This window comes from Aedes albopictus, chromosome 1 (genome assembly GCF_035046485.1).
Source record: "Aedes albopictus strain Foshan chromosome 1, AalbF5, whole genome shotgun sequence".
NCBI lineage: Eukaryota > Metazoa > Arthropoda > Insecta > Diptera > Culicidae > Aedes > Aedes albopictus.
The window spans coordinates 184,024,730-184,046,153 of NC_085136.1; the positions used below are offsets into that span (position 1 = coordinate 184,024,730).

A 21,424-nucleotide genomic window follows, 5' to 3' on the forward strand; every position below is an offset into this window, starting at 1 on the left:
ATTTATACATCAAAACCTCTTGATAACCTCTTTAAGAGCATTTTCCGGCTAAGTGGACCACTCTCGGAGAGCTTTTGCAAACCGCATTAAGAGTAGTAATTAAACCGTTTTAAAACCTAGTTGAAAAATTGCCCATTCTCGATTGTTGTTGTTTTTTTTTTTCAACAAAAACTTTGACAGCTCAGATGCAGAGAAGCTTCTTCGATGGCACGTAAAGTTCAGGACGATACAACATTCGTAAGTAGAAGTCATAATTATTTCAAAGTAATATTTGAGTAGTTATTGTGTTGGTAGGCTAATGCGCATTCAATTTTACCGTGAATATTGGGGTTGCAGAATCATAAAATTAATGCGCTTCAAAAATAGTGAATATTATCATCTTGGAATGAAATAAATCAATTTACTCATTTAGTAAAACTATCTCGAATTACAAGAAAAATCAGCAGAGAGTTTATTTATGTGAGCATGTTATGGAAATGGTGGCAAACTATCAATTCATTGCTAATTTGAGCAAAATTAACTATTTTCCATTCATGTTAGCTAATTCTTCAATATGGCGACAACCATAATCAGCGAAAATAAAACGAAAGCAAGTTTACTTTTATAATGACCGCAATAAAACCTAGCAGTGTCGTGGTTCTGCTTTTCCACCAACAGATGTCGTTACTAATCGAACGGATCGCCATCTGTTGAGAGTTTTAACAGTTTTATTGTGGTAATAATGATTGCCAGAAGGTTTACATATCGGAAAGTTTTGTTTACTCTTAAAATCTGTCTTTATGGATATCTTCAAGTATAATATAAAACATTTTATCAATGGTTTCCATAAAAACAGTCATAAAACTGTGAGTTTTAATTATTGCTGTAATAAAACCCTAATAAAATCAAAGAAAACCAATCAGCAATGAAATTGTTACTTGGGTTGCCCCAAACCAACGATGAGACATCATCGGTAAGTGTTACACTTGGCGATGCCCGCTCATCGCCGCAGCTTGTCTATATCGGAGTATCTTCTTTGTGTTTCTTTGTGAACCATGCGACTCGACGAAAGAACATACACCGCTTTGGTAATTGAAACAGAACCAGCAGAATGGAAGAAAAACTGCCGAGTGGTTCACTTAGGGGCTGTCCATAAACCACGTGGTCATTTTTTTGGGACTTCTGAACCCCCCCGCGTGGTCATTAGTCCATACAAATTTTTTTTTTCCTTCTATACAAAATGGTCATTGGCCGAATCCCCCCCTTATGACCACGTGGTTTATGGACAGCCCCTTATGTCGGATTCGTTTATTTGCACCGCCTGCGCCGCTTTGCCACCGGGTGTAGCAAACTTGCACCGAAACCGTTCGTTTATTCACAGGTACTGTTCTGTTTTGACACTCGATTGGCACCGGTGCAAGAAAATGCTACACCCAGATTAAGCTCGATGTAGCAGGTACAAAGCTAGATTTACCAATACATGCATATCGCTGAACTTGTATCGTGGTTTTGTTTTGGTAGGAATGATAATTTTCTTTTCGGCATTAGGTAAATAATTTTCTTGGATTATTTGTTTATTTTGAGATGTTTTGTTTCCAAACAGCAAATCTGTGCATTTAAACAATATTTAAACTTGATCGGCTTTCAACTTCTGAGGAATCTTCAAAATTTATCGTTGAAATTAAATTTCAAAGAGTTGCTACAACGTTTTTCCCATCACTATTTTTTTTTGTTATCGCAAATATGAGGATATATTTTCCGTTGTTAACCGTCGTTGCGTCTAACTGCTGCTCAGTTAGCAGCGGTAACGACGTTTAGGAACGAATAAACGTTATTTTTTCAATTACAGCAAATACGGATTTTTTCAAATACATTGAAAGTCAAACAAATGCCACAAAAGGATGGTTGAAGAATTTTTAAAATGAGTTGCGTTTCAATGACGTTATGTTTTAAAAAAACATTCATTTTTTTTCTTTTTACGTTGTAGCTAACCGTTTTCTATTGAACTGTCTTTAACACTGTTAGTGTTAAATGTGTGTACGTTTAAAATTGTATGTTAGCATTATTTATTCACCAACGAAAATGTTTAAATTCTGCTTTTAATTGCAAAAGAGTATTCAAACATTGGATAATAATTTTCAAGTATCATTGATTCACAGACAATTGATCATTACAAGTTTATAATGTACAAGTGGATTACTGAAAACTTAAAATTGTTTAATTGGATATAGGAAGTGAAAATATAAATAAATTGAAATAATTTTGTTCATCACTGAATCACGAAAACATTGATTAGGTTTATTTTCGTCATTTTTCATTATTTTCATTGATGCTCTCACCCGCTCTTACTAATACCATCATAAACTGTCAACAAATTGCACCAAAACCGTTCGTTTTTCCGGTGTCAATTGCTACACCGGTGCAGTGCACCGTCGGGAATAAACGAATTCGACATTATCACTTTTTCGTTCAAACACTGGGCCATATTCTTAAGTTTGATTTCTATTTTGGCCAATCACGTGTATTTCTTATGGAAGTGGCCAAATTAGAAGCACCCTGGCCAAAATAGATACCTATATGGGAGCTGATTTTTTAAGGATATATATTTTTTCTTCCAGTTTTTAATCAAAAATGTGTGGTTTTCACAGCTGTAATCATCATATTGTATTAGGATCGACTAGTAAAAAATAAATTTACGCCGATTTAGATCGCAACAGGCTCAATAAAGTACTATGGCTAAAACTCCGGACTGGCGAAAACTGAAGCTTCTACCCAGTTCTACCCTAGTTCAATGTTTTAGGGGGACGAATCTAGTGCTTTTACCCTATTAGATTTGCGTATTTTTTGCACAACCAGAAAATAAAATAAATGCTGGGGCCCGTGGCGTAGTGGCTACACGTTTGACTCATAAGCAGATGGTCATGGGTTCGATCCCAGCCCCGGCACTTTCGTTATTTGCTCTTTCCCCCTGAGAGCAGCTGACACTGACCCTCTTCTGATCCCATGGCTCAAATGAACCCGGATACTTGGACATCGGCGAACGGCAACCCATATTGGACCCCAAATCGGACTGGAAACAGGACCAGCCACACATCCTCGTGATCATCATTCTACCACGATAAGGTAGAGATTGAAAGGCAGCACAACGGCAACCAGTTTGATAAAGTACAATTAAAATAGAATACATTTAGGCGGTGTACAAAGTGTATAAGCTGTAATTGGAATCGCTCACGCAGTGGCCTAGTGGACAATAGAGCTGTAAATTAGGTTAAGTGATTGAAAATAAAATAAATGTACATGAACGCAAAAAAAAGAATCCATTATGTGTCAAAAACTATGCTTAAAAACTCACGTAGCTTTTGTTAGCGATGATCTCCTTAGTTCCCGGAACCTCGTTGACTGATGACGCCATAGCAGCAGCCTTTGGAACGCTCTCATCGGCCATTACTATCGCGTACAAGTTGATGCAGCTCTTACGTTTCAGGTGACCGATGAATTGTCCTTTACTGCCAAACTGTCGCAAACATTTAAAACACACATTCCGAGGCAAATTTGGATACTTCTTGCGCATGTGTCCCATGAAATACTTGTAGGATGGGTAAATTTTGTTACAACATTTGCACTTCATTTCTTGTGCTTGTTCTAAAAACTCCAAATTTCGCAATATAAATGCCAACCTGTTTGGGGTTACTAGGTGGCGATATTTGGACGGATCACTGTAATCAAATGTCTCCCTTTCCGATTTGAGCTTCATTCTGAATTTGGCCTTCAAGTCGATACTGGGGATACCGGTTGAAGTTGAAATAATTGGCGTATTGTCGCTTGATTTAGGATGTACTCGAGTTTCGACACATTCCAAAGTAACTTGCGGTACCTGTGCCGATAAGGGATTTACTGGATTCTGCTTTAGGCCATGTATATTACGCTCATGACGGCGAGCATTGGCTCGATTCGAGAAAGTCATTTCGCACACGGAACAAGCTGCTACCATTTGGTGCTGCATACCATCAACATCGTCACCTGTTTCATTGTCGGATGGATGCTAGAAAAGACAGAGTTGTTAATCGACGAATTCGGATTTTTGCGATAGTACATACCTTTACAATATCATCACTGTTGTTGTGGTGTAGTACAAGCGATTCCAGAAGAGGTGGACCACCTGATATATCACCTTCGTCAAAATCGTCGTCGTAGTTTTCTTCATTTTGTGACTGAATCAAGAACTGTGAAGGATCTAATTCCATCACTACACCCCTCTAAAATGAAAATAATACTTGAGAAAATGTTACATCATGTGCAAACCTAGCAGAAAAACAAGCAGCAATCAGGCATTAACCCTTTCCTTCCCACGACTTTGAACTACGGTAATGTTGCTATGCTTTATCATTGACAAGAATAGTCAATTAGCATTTGATTGTGTATAAAACTGATATTGATCATACTGCCCCACCCAGGGTGCTCATTATGCCCACCCCCAAAACGCAACTCGCGATTTTATACGTTTTTAAAAACATAAAATTCTACAACATTTATAACTTTATTCGGAATTTCAACGATTAGCTTTTGTCAGTTAAGGTTCAAATGAGGATTGAACGATAAAATTACACATTGGTTGCACTTAATTTACTGGATTTGGTGGCAAAATGCTTAAGCTGCTCATTATGCCCCGCCTACCCCTACTAGTGCTTTTTGTCTTTATTTAATGAGCTTTCTTCATGAGCTCATTGTTAAACTTAAGAAGATTTGGATAATGTGACAATATTATTGTTGTTTTTGGGTATAAATAACCATTACATTTTAGGATTTGTTTGGAATCTAATCACAAAATTATTATGTTTTTACAACATGCAAAAATATTGACTTTTATGAAATATTGAAGAAAAACTTCGTATTAAAGAGATCCAGTACTTGTTTAGGAAACATCAGAAAACGACGCCGTGCCCTGGATCTGACGTGCAATTTTGTCTAGTTTTTGGCTTTTTTTTGTGCTTAGCGCAAAAATGTGCAAACAGTGACCTATACTGTTTGCGCATTTTCGCGCTAAAAGCACGAAAAAAAATTTTTTTTTCTATCAGGTCACAATGGAGCCGCATGGTTGCGGAGAAAGTGATATTGTTTGAAGTTTATATTTTATTTTCACATAGGTAATTCAAATTGACTTCAGGTAACCCTGATTCTAGTAAGAGGCCTTCACTTAGGCACGTGGTGATAGGCGGAGGGGGAGCGGAATATGGGGTGGGGTGGGGGGTTGGTTGGGTGTTGATTGATAAGCAGTGTACGCAGAATATGCCACCGCAAGCGAAAAATAGGCAACAAAGAAGGCACAGCAACAACGCTTTGTTTTTTCGTTAGCAGATAATGACAAAATCGCTCCCGAGTATGTTCACAACAAAAACGGTAGGAATATTTGTCTCGTTCTATTCACATCGTGATTTTCGCATTGTTTTACAACAAGTTTTAAAAACTCAATTCTGAGGTTTGCAAGAGTCTTATTCCGTCCAAATGCTTATGAATGCGATAATGTGGGCCGAAAATTTCAGCAGAAATGCCGGAATATCAGTACACGCACGACAAGCGATGTTTGTTTTATTGCTCTCATCGCCTGACATGCGTTTGTTGCGGAGCGCCTTTGTTACCAACATGCACCGCTTAGGACAAAGCGTTTGTTTTTTGACGTGATCCGTTTTTCGTACCCTGTTGATAAGGTGATGGTCACAGTCTGACATTTTTTTATTTTATTTTTTTCAATATGATTCTGTTTGTTGACAGAAAATCACAGCAAGATGGATGTTACAGTTAAAAAACATTGTAATGCCATCTTTTTTATCTAGAAATATGTGTATGGATTTGGTATGGATGAAATTTTGCTTAAAGGTACTTTATTCTGCTGAAGTCCGTAGCTTGATTGGCAACGGATAGCGAAGTGCTTTCCGTTGAATTTTGTTCAAGAAGTCGGCAATGGATAAATATAATATTTCATAGCGGCACATTCAAAAATTTTATTTGATTCTGTTATTTAGCACTAGCAGTCCCGGCAAACTTTGTCTTGCCAAGAAGTGGTGGATTGACAACTGTTGAGGTCATTGCTGCGTCATTGTTCTAGAATAATTTCATTTCGATCGTGTTGATTTTCTTCCCAGCTCATAAAAAAATCAGTATTTAAGCAATTTTCTAACTTATGTGTTGATTTTCGTAACTTTTTCTGCTTGTGAACACAGCCACCATGAATACGAACTGAACATAGATATTAGACCTTTCCATAAAAAAACAAAATTCCTGGAATTCAACCAGTCACCTCCACATCTGAACTAAAATGCTAAAAAAACTTCTAATCACATTTTCAGCTAAATTGGTGAAGATTTCGAGATGCCTCAACTTGAGGCCTCAAGTCAGAAATGTGTTTTTTGGTCATTTTTTAACCTTAAAAAATGCCCATGAAGGCTAGAAGCAATATAAAATATCGCGGCCGCCAGCAAATGAAAGATTTTTCTATTCCTTAGAACTTTTGTGAACATTATGTACTGATCGGAGAATGTTTTGATTTTCAGTCATGCAAGTACACTAAAAAGTTATATTTTCTACAGTGTTTGTTCTACGAAATTTAAGCATATAAGTTTTATAAAAAGTACCAAATCATTAAAAAATTACCCACATTTTTCTGAACAATATTGCCATACTCCCATTTTTTGAGATTAGTGCAACGTAAGAACTATATCTGTCTATACATCTATACTGCCCCCACTCGCATAACTGTCCCATATGAATAGGAATCCCAGCAAAGATAGGACTGTTATGCGAGTGGGGGCAGTACCCGAGCAGGGAATGAGAACAAACCTATAACAAATTGATAACTCATTTTGTTATTGATAACAAAATGAAATCAAAACAAGTTTTCGTTCTGAATTGTTTTTATTTAATATCAAATTGAGATATCATTTTGTTATCATTTCAAAAACTCAATGATAACAAAATTTGATTTCAAAAATCTAAAATAGGTATAATATGCTTTATTCACATTAATTATATTCACAAGGGGCTGTTCATAAACCACGTAGACCAAAATTTGGCCTCTTCCCTCGTAGACTTTTGTTCATACATAAATTTTGAAATTTGTATGGAGCGTAGACTTAAGCCAGACATCCCGCCCCGCTCCCCCCCAAAAGTCTACGTGGTTTATGAACGGCCCCCAAAATGCTTGTTTAATCTACCTGAGTATTGTACTTACATGTTGACACAGAATTTATAATTTATGATTCTGGGTAATGGTCAAGCTATTGATTTCAATTGGCTTGAACTTAATAAGTCTTTTTAGGGTGACTGGTTATTATTGGCAGGGTTGTTCTCTTCGTTGAGGGGTTTTTCATCGGCCAAATTACCTGAAACTTGGTCGTATAGCTCAGCTTGGTTGGGAAAGATTTGAGATCAACGTTGAATTCAACAGTTTAGTAAAGCCTTCCATGACGAAAAGAACAAAACTGCCCAGAATACAAAAGTTCCCCTATAAGTTAATTAAAACAGTTTCAATCTAAACATATTGTCAAATATTTTGAAATTTGAACTATTCGCACTTTCGTAAGGTAATAACGAGAGTTCTACAGTACTATAAATTTTCTCACATTTTAGGTCGTTTGGTATAAAGTCATTTGGCATAATAGTCGTTTGGCATAATGTTTATTTGGCATAATTCTAAATTAACCCTCTAATACCCAATCCCGCCTTTAGACGGGGTATAGTTTGAGCATTTTTGTATTTTTTTCCGTGGAAAATCTTTTTTTTTATATATTTTTGGCTGATATTTAGGACTGTTCTGTATATCTCAAAATGGTTTTTGGTGTATTTTAAAGCGTATTTACATTTTTTTTTAAATCATTGAAAAATTTATGTTTTAGTCATTTAGTCATTTAGTCATTAGATGTAAAAGTCATTGTTTATTTTGTATTGAATCGCTACAATTAACATATTTTATTGTTTTCCCAAATCATTCTATCCTTGTTTAATAGTTCAAGGGAAAAAGTTGTACGGAAAATAATTTTTTTTGCGAAAAAAATTTAAAATAATAATATTTCAACAATATCATAAAATCTCAAAATGTTTTCATCCCAAAAAATCCGTTCCCCAAATTGGCTTCCAGGAAAAATATAAAAGTGTGGGGATGTTCAAAATTAAAAATTAGAAAAATCAAAAACTGAAATTCACGAAATCGAGAATTAAAAAGAATCATCTTCAAAAACATGTTTAAATCGATTTTAGATGACGAAAAATGATATTTAGATCAAAATCAAAAATTTGGGTATTAGAGGGTTAAAGACAAATGAAGTTGGATATGGCCAACCGAAGTAATTCACAAATTTTACCTTTATAAAGTTTTCCCGCAAAGGAAGAATTCATTCACTCAGCCAAATAACCTAAAGATTTCCATAAGGCCCAACTTATGAAACGGCCTTTAAATAATTCATAATGATTCGGATGAATTTCATAAGGTCGCTCTATGACGTAGAATCGTCTCAGAGCTTGGCTTTTATTCATGTTTAGCAACATGGTATTCTCAAGCGTCGGTGGCCGCGTACATAAATAACGGGCTCAGTGATCCCGACGTTCATGGATCGAATCCAGTCTGCATCATTTTAAGATTTTTTTGTTCTTTTCATAAGTCTATCTTATGAAATTTGTTATAGCAAGCATGATCAGGTATTCTTATGGCATCCATGCTATAAGTAAGCAAAAAAACATAAGGTATTTTGATGAATTTTGTAAGTTTTTTCGCTGAGTGTTGTACTGCCGGTAGAAGCATAATTGTCCCATGTGCATTTTTGGCAATATTGAGATTTTGCAGCCCATGACCATGTATCGTGGAGTAATATCATATGGGGAAATAAGAATAGGTAGATTGTTCCGAAAATTGTTGAAAAAATGCATGGCCGATTTGTAACATTCTTAAAAGTGGACGCATAAGCGTCACGCTCAAATTAAAAATTGGTTGATGTTAGAACACGATTCAGCACTAATACTTCATAGTTGAGACAATTTACTTTTTCCGAACTTTGTGCTTATGTAGTTGACGATGTTTAAAAATTTACCATATTTTGCACATATAATCTGTCAAACGTTTTAACTTTTAAAAGTGTATTAACTGAACAAAAAATCCATAGGACCTACTCTTCATATGTAGTTTAGTAGGTCCTGTATAAAAATATTACATTAAAAGAGTTTAAAAAAGTTGAAAACACTTGACACTTTCATTGAACAAAATATGATAAACTTCCAAATGACACTCTGAACATATACAGATTTTTCATATTTTTTGTAGTAAATATAAAACCTCAAACGAAGCTGCATATGAAAGCCTTAGGTATAAGATAAAACACAAAAAATATTGAAAAAAAATTATTGAGTACATATTGTTTTAAAAATGTTGCGATTAACTTTTACACGTGCTTTTACAAAGCGTCTGATTTTATTGAAAGCTAATTACAAACTCAAAATTACAGAGTGAAAATTCCGTTGCTATGGATACTGCAGAACCACATGACTACTTTGATAGGGAATACAATTCAAATTCAAATATGCTATAAGATTTATGGCTGGTTGTGGTATCTGCTTAATATTATGGTTTGGTAACAAAAAATGTGTTCAAAAATCTTTTAAATTTTCCTAAAAGCTCTATAATTTTCAGAAAACTTAGTCGAACTCGCTCAAAATTTTACCAATGGAGCTTTAATATATGGGTTATAATTGGTCAAAATTTCAGCGTTTTTGATTGACGTATAAAAAAGTTACAGTGACGATTCGTTCGTTAAGAGCTCGTTAGATGGGCTGTCTCGATGGTTGAATGTTCACTGGTTGGGGCAAAACCCAACTAAAAAGCACTGTCAATGTCAAAATTGATGTCAAAACGAGTTTGACGTCTGATCGCCGTCGCATCACAGCTCCTGTATACAGAACGTTTACGCAAGTATGTGAGTGTTCCGTGACGTATTTCTCGTCACTTGCGTGTGTCTAGAGCATTTTGATCAGTTGCCCCAACGAACGAACACGATTCGCTAATCGAGACGCAGTCGTGACCCAACCAGCGAATCCGGACTGTATAAACATTTCAATAAAAAATCATTTTGACCAAAAAATTACTGAACGGACAATTGTTTGATACACTGTATACATCTATCGGAAACCAATATCTACTGACCGTTATATTACCTCAGACTCTAATCACTTTGGCTCCCAAAAGCAAGCCGCGTATCATTTAATGGCTCCCCGCCTCTACAATATTCCAATGGAAAGGATTGATTTTTAGAAGAGAAAAGAAAAATCCACGATTCCGCTATATTGAATGGTTACGACGAAGGTTTCGTTAACAAAATATAACGGAAACTCGAGAGGAAGATACATAGACAACACGTCACTACATTACAACCAGATCGCGAAGAGCTTCAAAGGGTTAGCTTACCCTTCTACCCGAAGGTGACTAACACAATCCAGAAAACTCTGAAACATCATGGATTTAAAACAGTTTATAAAAGTAGTAATACTCTGAAAGACCGTCTTTGCTCCCTGAAGGATTAAGTTCCCAAGGAAGATCTGTCCGGAATCTACGAAATTCCATGTAAAAGCTGCCCAGCTATTTACATTGGGCAAACTCTTACGAAAATTCAAAACACGTCTGAGGGAACACAGAAACGCAGTTGAAAATCAGAGAGCCCATGATTCGAGCGTAGCAGCACACACTACAGAACTAAACCATTCAGTAAACTGGGATCACGCTAAGCTGAAAAAGTGTGTGAGGAAAGTCTCACATCTCAACGCTTGGGAGTCGATGTACATTGCGACTGCGGAGCAGCCGTTGATGAATGAAGACGAAGCTCCAATAACATCTACACTATTCCACTTGACGAAACGAAAAATCAAATGACCTACCACCAACGTGTTTGACGTATAGTGTTCCAAGTATGAAGCTGTATTATGCCGTTTTTCTTTTTGATCCAGTTCCAACCTGGGTTGGTCCAGTCCATAGCCTTACCATCTGTGCCATTCCTCACATTCTACTGAGACACATAATACGTCACTTTTGTTAAAGCAATGTATGCTTGTCCCTACCTGTCACATGAATCAATGATCAATCATCGTAATCATCAAGAAAAAGCAAAGCTACTATGTTTAAATATTCTGTCTACCAACAGTTGCGTCAACCCCAGATATCAAAAAACTCAGAAAAGCTTCTACTTTTCGATTTTTGTGATTTTTTTTCGTAGATCGGATAATAAAATGGTGTATGGCAATACTGCCGTGAATCGCAAGTCAGTCCCATATGTAAAAAGTAGGCATTGAGAAAATGGACCCTGCAGTTTTCAAATTCGATTAATATAAAAAACTTCAAAAAATTGCCGTGACTTGAAAACTTCTGCGATCATAGTGAAACTTTCACAAATTGTTTCAAACGTAAAGAAGTAGGGTAAAAACACTAGACTTCGCCCCCCTAAAATTCTGCTTCAATCTTCGCCACTTCATACATAAAAAATGGAATTTGTATGGAGGGGGCGAAGACTAGAGGAGTGGCGAAGTCTAGTGCTTTTACCCTAACTGTAGAAAATTTTAAAGTAACAAAAACATTGATCAATTTTGTATTGGAAGCTACAATTTTGTATTGGAAGCTACGCAGCTGACTTGCGATTACTTTTCATTATGGGACAATCTGACTTGGTGTTGTTTTTCGATTTTACTGAACAAATTATATATTTTTATTTACGTAGCTGATAGATCATTGGAAGAAAGGTCGAAAACGGGCATTAACTCAATTTTGCCCAAAATGCAGATGGGACTGACTTGCGATTCACGGCAGAATATTGTTCAGAAAAATGTGGGTAATTATTTAATGATTTGGTACTTTTTATAAAAGTTATATGTTTGAATTTCGTAGCACAAAAACCTTTGAAAAATGTAACTTTTTAGGGTACTTGCATGACTGAAAATCGAATAGATATGATCAAAACATTCTCCGATCAGTACATAATGCTCACAAAAGTTGTAAGGAATGAAAAAATCTTTCATTTACTGGCGGCCGCGATATTTTATATGGCTTCTAGCCTTCATGGACATTTTTAAGGTAAAAAATGACCAAAAACCACATTTCTGACTTGAGGCACCTTGAAATCTTCACCAATTTAGCTAAAAATTTGACCAGAAGTTTGTTTTAGCATTAGAATTCAGATGTGGGGATGACTGGTTGATTTCCAGGAATTTTGTTTTTTTTTTTATGAAAAGGTCTAATAGATATAGATAGGTAGTGGTCGTAAACGATCGAACGTAAGGACTGTTCATTTTATAAAGAGGACAACTTTGCAAGGCTATAAAAAGAAAACGCGTAGTTCAAATTTGAGCAGCCTTGGTTAGTTGTTCAGTACATTATATTAGCAGATAATAACCATAAATAAATTGGGTTGAAAATATTAAACTTCATAGAAATGTGGCAAAGTGATTCGAGAGATCTATTTTTCAATTCCCAAAAACTAAAGATAAACACTAAATTTCTGTAAAACATCGGTGTATCGTTTTTAATTGCATAAAAGTGTTTGCCATGCTGCAGCAGTTTGAGTGATACATATTCTGGCAAAATATAAACCTAATCGGAATAATGGTTGTTGAGATATTAAAGTTACAAGTTGGACTCGATTTTCAGAATAAAATTTATTTGTTAAACAAAAATGTATAAAAATATTAAATTTCGAATGTTTTCAATGGATCTAGTCGAAAGTACTAATAATGCAATTTCAAATGCAGAAAACCGCTTCTTGATAGCATTGTTGGCTTGGTTACTGTGCTTCATGGCAGTTACCGGAGATAAAACCGCTTCGTTCTTTGAAGGTACTTCTAAATAACAATGTACTCTATTGCAAATACAACTTAACAATGATGTCGAAAATAAAAATTAACATGTAGTTATTTTCAAATCAGTTATATAATCACATAGGGTCAGACCTTGCTGAAAATAAATAATAATAAGCTTCTCTAGAATCAAAAACTTGCATTTATGGAGCAAAAAGTATGCAATTTTTCATTATGGCCATCATTAAGTATTAAATTTATGATGAAGAATGTACTTTAAAGCATATTTTTCTTCGGTATCATTTAGAATGCGATTCTCTTCTATACTGGAAAAATTTTGAACTGATTCCGTAGTGTTATTGCATCACTGGACTTGAATAAGTATTTTTTATCAATTTCATTGATAACAAGGCAACTCACTATATCAAGCTGTATAATGCTTGGTGCATTATTACTGACCAACTATTACACTCTACCTTTAGAAGAATAGTATGAGACCCCAACACATTGAAAAGTTCATGAAAATTTTAAAGTTATGTGTGTGGAAAGTTATGTAGAATTTTGAGAAATGGGGTTTTATTGAGTTTTAACGAAAACCGCTTCAGTTCCATAACTAAGGACAATTTGTATAATGTTATATTTTTCCTACACTGTAGAATAGCTATGGAAATTTATGCAAAAAACCGATAATGATTGTATTGAAAAATAAAAAAGATATCACACAAATCGGCACCAACATTTCAAAAGGGCGTAACTGCATTTTGAAACAAACCACTTTTTCACATCTGTGGGTCATATTTTAAGTTTCCCACGAAATTCACAAACATTATTAGACAGAGAAATTGCTCTTCTTTCCTATACTGGCGGTGATTTGCATGGCGGCATTGAAATACAATCCACAGATGTGAAAGAGGGGTTTGTTTCAAAATGCAGTTACGCCCTTTTGAAATGTTGGTGCCGAAATAAGGTGTCCTCTTTATAAAATGAACAGTCCTTATTCATGCTACCTCTTGATTCCCTTTTTGTGTATGTAAAGTCAAAATAAGCTAACCGGAGCAATAGTGCGGTGGACCTTGTCTTTCTACGAGACAATCAGCTGCCCTTCTTCAATCTCATACTTGAGGCTGAATAAGGGCGGGATTATGAAGATGTTATAATGAGTTTAAATTTTCACCTATATGGTTTCGCATTATGCGTTTTACACAGTGCATTCTGTGCACCCTCGCCTTTGGCGCACTCAAATCGATACCGATCTGGCTTTATTGTTGCTGTTCTTTTTCGTGCTGTGATTGTTAGGAGTTTAATCTTGCCTAGTTTGGGTAGTGGCTACGGTTAGGATAGCTCAGATCAATCTGCAGCACAAAAGAACAGCAACGATCAATCTTTGTAGACTTATGCAAAATGGTACAGCCCAAGTGGCGTTAGTCCAAGAACCTTACTTTCATAAGCGGAATTTCTATCTAGGAAACCTTGTGAATCCGGCGTTTGCTACTTTCGGTAAAAATGAAATGGCAAACTCACGTGTCATGCCTCGAGCATGTGTGCTTGTCAACAACGCAATCGTTGCTACACTCATCTCTGAACTAACTGCTAGAGATGTATGTGCTATCACAATCGATGTATCTGTTGGAAACCTCAACAGGAAATACGTATATTGTTCGGTTTATTTACCGCATGATGAACCATCCCCTACGGATGCTTTCAAGCAAGTCATTGCATACTGCACTTCAAAAGGCCTTCCGCTAATTGTTGGTAGTGATGCTAATGCTCACCATATAATCTGGGGCAGCTCAGACATCAATTTGAGAGGCTCCAGTTTGATGGAATACTTAAGTAGTACAGATCTTGGATTACTTAACATAACATAGGCAACCGCCCAACCTTCATGGTATCTGCTAGAGAGGAAGTGTTAGACATAACGCTTTGCTCTAGCAGAATTAGTCACGAGCTGACCAATTGGCATGTGCCAGATGAAGAATCTTTATCTGACCATCGCTACATCTTGTTTGAACATGTGAATGTTACTTCGCAAACTTTGCATTTCAGGAACCCCCGGTCAACCAACTGGGATCTCTTTACCGATTTGGTTGCAGCCAAATTTCATGGATACTCAACATCCATTGAAAATCCAAGTGATTTAGATGATGCCGTTGATACTATAACGGCCTTCATCGTGGAAGCTTTTGAAGAAGCTTGCCCTCTGCGGTCTGTGAAGACCACAAGAAGAACCCCTTGGTGGAACTCTGATCTGGCGAAGCTCAGGAAACAATGTAGAAAGAGTTGGAACAGACGACGTTCTGCTGGATCGGAGGCTTTCAGGTCGGCTCGCAAGGCCTACCAGAAAGCTCTTCGGTCTGCTGAACGATCCGGCTGGAAAAACCTTTATACAAATGTTTCCAGTCTGAGTGAAACCAATCGGTTGAACAAAATCCTTGCAAAATCTAAGGATTTTCAAGTGAACGAACTTCGTTTACCAAATGGTGATTTCACTTCCTCTGATGAGGAAGTTTTGGAATGTTTAATCAATACACATTTCCCCGGATGTGTGGATATTACATCTTCGGGTGAACCTGATGTCTTTTCTTGTAGTTATGATTCTTTAGCTTCGGCTCGGAGTATCATAACTTCAGAATCGATTGAATGGGCACTTAATAGCTTTGCGCCTTTCAAATCTCCTGGGGCAGATGGGATTTATCCTATTTTGCTCCAAAAGGGATTTGATCATTTCAAACATGTTTTGAAACAACTAATTGTTTGCAGTTTTGCTACAGGGTATATTCCCAAATCCTGGCGGGATATTACTGTAAAGTTTATTCCGAAAGTGGGTCGTGCGTCGTATGAAGAAGCAAAGAGCTTCAGACCTATCAGTTTGACCTCTTTTCTTCTGAAATGCTTAGAACGCATTGTCGATCATCACATCCGTGATGTTCATCTGGCCAATGTGCCTCTTCATGTGAACCAACATGCTTACCAATCCGGAAAGTCCACTGTGACTCTTTTACACAAAGTTGTTTACGATATCGAGAAGGCATTCGCTGAAAAGCAATCCTGCTTGGGTGTTTTCTTAGATATCGAGGGTTCCTTTGACAACGTGCCTTTTGATGCCATATTGGAAGCCGCACGGAGTCATGGTATATCTCCAATGATTTCCAATTGGATTCACCAAATGCTCAAAAACCGACATCTCTTCTCGACATTGCGTCAAGCGGCGATTAGGAAATTGAGTGTTTGTGGATGCCCCCAAGGTGGAGTCTTATCACCACTTTTGTGGAATCTCGTAGCAGATACGCTATTGGGGCAACTCAATAATAGCGGTTTTCCTACTTATGTTTTGCCGACGACTACCTAACATTGTTAGTCGGTATGTGCATCAGCACCCTTTTCGACCTGATGCAAAACGCTCTTCAGGTAGTTGAGGGTTGGTGTCGCCAATATGGCCTTTCGGTAAATCCGAGTAAAACATCTATTGTTCTTTTCACGGAAAAGTGAAACCGTAATGGTGTTCGACCTTTACGTCTCTTTGATTCAGAAATCAATGTGACTGAACAGGTAAAGGCGAACCTTTGGTACAACTTAGGGGTTAAAACCCAAATATATCAAATGGATTTACACAACTGTTGTTCGTCCAATATTGGCCTATGGATGTCTTGAGGGCCCATATAGCCGAGGCGGTAAACGCACGGGTATTCAGCATGACCATGCTGAGGGTGACGGGTTCGATTCCCGGTCGGTCCAGGATCTTTTCGTAAAGGAAATTTCCTTGACTTCCTTGGGCATAGAGTATCTTCGTGCCTGCCACACGATATACACATGCAAAATGGTCATTGGCAGAGGAAGCTCTCAGTTAATAACTGTGGAAGTGCTCATAGAACACTAAGCTGAGAAGCAGGCTTTGTCCCAGTGAGGACGTTACGCCAAGAAGAGGAGGATGTCTTGTGTGGTGGCAAAAGAGCGAAGTGAGAACGGTCCAATCAAAGTTAGGCCATCTCCAAAGGATGTGCTTAATGGCGATGTCTGGAGCGTTCTCTTCAACTCTTACGGCAGCGCTCGAAGTTCTCTTTGACGTTGCCCCACTACACATTCATCTCAAACAAAAAGCACTTTCTTGCACTTACTGCCTATGGGTACTCGGTCTACTAGAGGAAACTCCTGTGAACCGCAGTTCAACACACACCTCGTTGTTTCCACTTTTAATGAATTGAGACAAAGTTGTCCTTGCTCCAAGTGATCTTACAATTGTTTGTAATTTTCCATATAGGACATTTTCCACGAATTTCCCTTCCCGGGAAGAGTGGACATCTGGTTATCTGGAGAGAAGTAATTCAGACGGCATCGTATGTTACACTGATGGCTCCCTTCTCGAAGGTCGAGCAGGTGCTGGTGTTTATTCTCGTGAGCTAAGGTTGCATCAGTCTTACTTACTTGGTAGACACTTCACCGTTTTTCAGGCCGAAATCTTCGCTCTTATGTGCGGAGTGCAATCAGCACTTCAGCAGCACGTAATGGGCAAAGTAATATACTTCTGTTCAGATAGCCAGGCTGCTATTAAAGCACTTGCTTCGGCCAACTCCAGATCGAAGATAGTTATCGCTTGTCGAACTCAAATCGAGGAGCTGAATTCAGCAAACGCTGTTCACCTTGTATGGGTACCTGGCCATTCTTCCATCGCTGGAAATGAATTGGCTGATGAGTTAGCTCACACTGGAGCATCACATGACTTCATTGGCCCTGAGCCAGCTATTCCGGTATCCAAGTGTTGGGTAAAGCTTCAGATTGACACCTGGGCTGCCACTCAGCATAAACAATACTGGAATAGTTTGGAGTCATGTCGTCAAACAAAATTGTATTCACGCTAGTTCGCAAATACCCATTAATGGGTATTTTAGTACCCATTTCGAAGTAAAGTGGCTTAACCCATTTAATGGGTATTTGCCGTTTACCCATTAATGGGTATTCGACTCGAACTTCAAAAAATGGGTATATTAGACCCATTGTTTTTTAACTTAAAATGGGTAAAAATGCCCCATTTTTGGAAAATTTCCAGGCTATCCAGCTATTAGAAACAATTTTAAACACAATGCTAATGAAAATATAAAAACTAAATGCATTACGCAAAATTTTCTCTTGAATTTTATTTCAATTAAACAATTTCGTAACATTACACGATTACACAATCTATAAAATAAACTTTAAATCGTTTCCGCCGAACAGCGTGGGGCTTCAGAGCCGCTTGCCGTTCCTGCCTTATGGTCTACGACATTCTCAGGGACTGTCCATCCCAAGTCCATCCTCAGGGATGCCTCACTTGACATTACTCTGTCCTAAACGTTAATTAAATAAGATTTAGTCAAAGATACTTTTGAGGATGCGGTACAAAAAGTTGTTCGGAAACTTACCTTCCAGCTCCCGGAATGAATTTTCATCGGCCTGTCTTTAATGTCGTGATCATATAATTTCAGCGAGGTTCACCGTTGGATGTTGCAACCACCGACGCAAATAAACCCAGTTGTCGGACTGTCCCGGATTTATGAAAAAGGTTTTTATAAAACTCAACAAAAATACTTTTAAGACGAAACAAGGACGATTCTAAAAATGGCGGCGTTGTTCGTCAAACTTTTACATGGGTATTATTCACCCATTGAGGGGTTGGATGGTAGTACTTCAAAATGTGGAAAAAATACCCATTATTTGAAGCTTGTAAAACACCCATTATTTGACAGCTCAGTACTGATGCAAAAAATGGGTACTAGGGACCCATTTAATGGGTATTTGCAAACTAGCGTATTGTACTGAGCCATCTCTATAGAGCCCCTATAGGGGTTGCAAAGTATCTAACAAATCTGTCAAAGCAGAATTGCAGCATGCTGGTCAAAGCATTGACTGGCCACTGCCGACTCAGCTATCACATGGCGAATATTCAGCAAGCTGATTCATTTGCCTGTGATAGCTGTGAATCCGATTATGGAACTTAGTATCATTTAATATGTAACTGTCCAGTTTTTGCGAAACTGCGTTTCCGAGTACTCGAAAAACACTTATTAAGTGACTGACTTCAGAAACCTGAATCTTCAGGACGTTCTGCTGTTCTTGACCCACTGTGGTAAAGATTTTTTTTTTTTAGTTTTTATTTATGTGTATTTTAACTTAGATGCTAATTCTACACTCACTGTGGTAAAGAGCTATAGGCTCTCTTTCGCTTTATGCGTTATTACAGTACCCTTTTCAGGGCGCTGGCTGTTTGAACCCATTGTGGTACGCTTATGCGTTATTACAGTGTCCTTTTCAGAACGCTATGTGAACCCATTGTGGCACGCTTTTGCGTGTATGACGATCCTATTCCTTTACCTGTCCTTTCCCCTGTCCTATCCTTTTTCCTTCCCTTCTCCGTAGGTAAATGATGAATAGGCTCGTGTTCATGGTGATGGCACAAATTTTCCAAATGGAGGAGAACGTGCCTCTAGAGCCGACCTACTGATACCTGATAGGTAGTGGTCGTAAACGATCGAACGTATTCATGCTACCTCTTGATTCCCTTTTTGTGTATGTGAAGTCAACATAAGGAAGTGCAAGAAGGAATTTGAAGGAAATGTAGAACAAGACCTTCTCGTGATATTCAAAAAAATCTTCAGAAGACCTTCCAAAAATCTATTAGGAGTTCCTTTGAATGTTAATTCCGGAATTTTCTCAGCTCCCCAGAAAGTTTTCTGTGAATTCTTCTAGTATTCGGTTTATTGATTTCTCCAAAAAAATCCCCTAGTAGATTCAAGTAATATCTAAGGGGTTCCTCCAGTGTACCTGGAGCAAATTCCTCTCCGAAATGTTTCTTCGCACTTCTTATAAATACTTATCCTCAAAACTTCTCCAATATTTCGTCCAGGAATCTCTCCTAAAGTTTCTCCAGGGATTAGAAATAAATGGAACAATTCCTCAATGATTTTCTCATCTGCGATACTTCAGGAAATTCTTCCCATAATTGATCCAGGAGTTCCTGAATTTCTCTGGAAGTTTTTTCATGAACTTCTTTCATAGGGTTTTGTCAGGAACTCCTCTGGAAGTTGTCCAGATTTTTCAAGACACCCTGGAACAATTCCTCAAGTTTTGTCAGCAATTCCTCTCGAATTTCTTCTACAGTCAGGTTTTTTTATGCGGGAGATACGTACCGCGTAAAAAAACTCAGTTCAAAATTCGAAAAACCGCGTAAAAAAGTCTCACCATTTCTCGACGAATCATGCAAAAGTAAGACGATGGAATTTTTTTTTTGTATGGAGTTTGTATGGCCGCGTAAATCAAAACCGCGTAAAAAAAAAGACCTGACTGTATATTCTTCCAGAAGTTTCTACAGGAATCTCCCCACATGCTGGAGAAACTGTGCTACGGAAGAACCATCAGTGAGAATTTCTAGTGAGAGGCAACCTGGAGGAATAAATGAGGAAAGCATCGAAAAAATTTCAAGGCAAAATGATATTTTATTTTTAAATTTACCGAGAAGTTTTCATTTCTGAGCGGAAACATTTTTGGTGAGGCAACGCAACATTGTCAACATCGATCAACAATGACGTGTTTAAATTGAACCAGAAAATAATGAAATTTGGCAGCACAATGATTTTCGAGCTTTGAAATAATTTTCGAACTGTCAAATTTGATTAAAATTATTTTTAATATCCCAATTGAGACAGAGCCTAACTTTAGACAACGGACAACAGAATTGGCGACAAACATACAGTGTATCAAACAATTGTCCATACAGTAATTTTTTGGTGAAAATATTTTTTTATTTAAATGTTTATAACTTTTTTATACGTCAATCAAAAACGCGGAAATATTGACCAATTATAACCCATTTATTAAAGCTCCATTGGTAAAATTTTGAGCGAGATCGTATAAGTTTTCTGAAAGTTATAGAACTTTCAGTTAAACTTATAAGATTTTTGAACACATTTTCAAAACATTATATCTCAATATGTACTTGATGAAACTTTTTCATTTTTTTTGTGTTACAGCTTATACCTAAGGCTTTCATATGCAGCTTCGTTTGAGCTGCATGAGAAAGCCTTAGGTATAAGATGTAACACAAAAGAAATGAAAAAATTTCATCGAGTACATATTGAGATATAATGTTTTAAAAATGTGTTCAAAAATCTTATAAGTTTTACTAAAAGTTCTATAATTTTCAGAAAACTTATTCGATCTCGCTCAAAATTTTACCAATGGAGCTTTAATATTTGGGTCATGATTGGTCAAAATTTCAGCATTTTTGATTGACGCATAAAAAAGTTATAAAAATTTGAATGAAAAATTATTTTGACAAAAAATTTGCTGTACGGACAATAGGGTCCTAAAATGAAAAATATTTTCGCGCTTTTGGTGCATTATACGAAAGAGCTTGGTTTTCTGATCTCAATGGTAATTTTTCCGAGCTTGAACAATAACAGAATAGTTAATAAACTCGGAAATAAAATAATGATGAGCAAGTCTTGTTTGACATTTGAGGTCAACCTTGACGTAACGAAAGTGAAACGGCGGGTTGCAAAAGACACCACATTGGCTCACTTTTGACAACAAATGTTCCTGTTTGACATACACGGTAAACAAAATTTACCCAAAATTGAGTGCTAAACAAGGAGTGTTG

General features: G+C 37.1%; 1 protein-coding gene across 4 annotated transcripts in view; it reads right to left on the reverse strand.

The window, feature by feature from the left end:
• Window positions 1–21,424, reverse strand: part of LOC109405544 (zinc finger protein hangover) — a 140,082-nt gene that overhangs the window by 98,179 nt on the left and 20,479 nt on the right. For all 4 annotated transcript variants that reach the window (XM_062845952.1, XM_029868098.2, XM_029868096.2 and 1 more), the window contains exons 4-5: window positions 4,077–4,235; window positions 3,332–4,021 (exon numbers count right to left, since the gene is read on the reverse strand). In XM_062845952.1, the coding sequence (XP_062701936.1) occupies window positions 3,332–4,021; window positions 4,077–4,235 (849 nt within the window). The remainder of the gene's footprint in view (window positions 1–3,331; window positions 4,022–4,076; window positions 4,236–21,424) is intronic.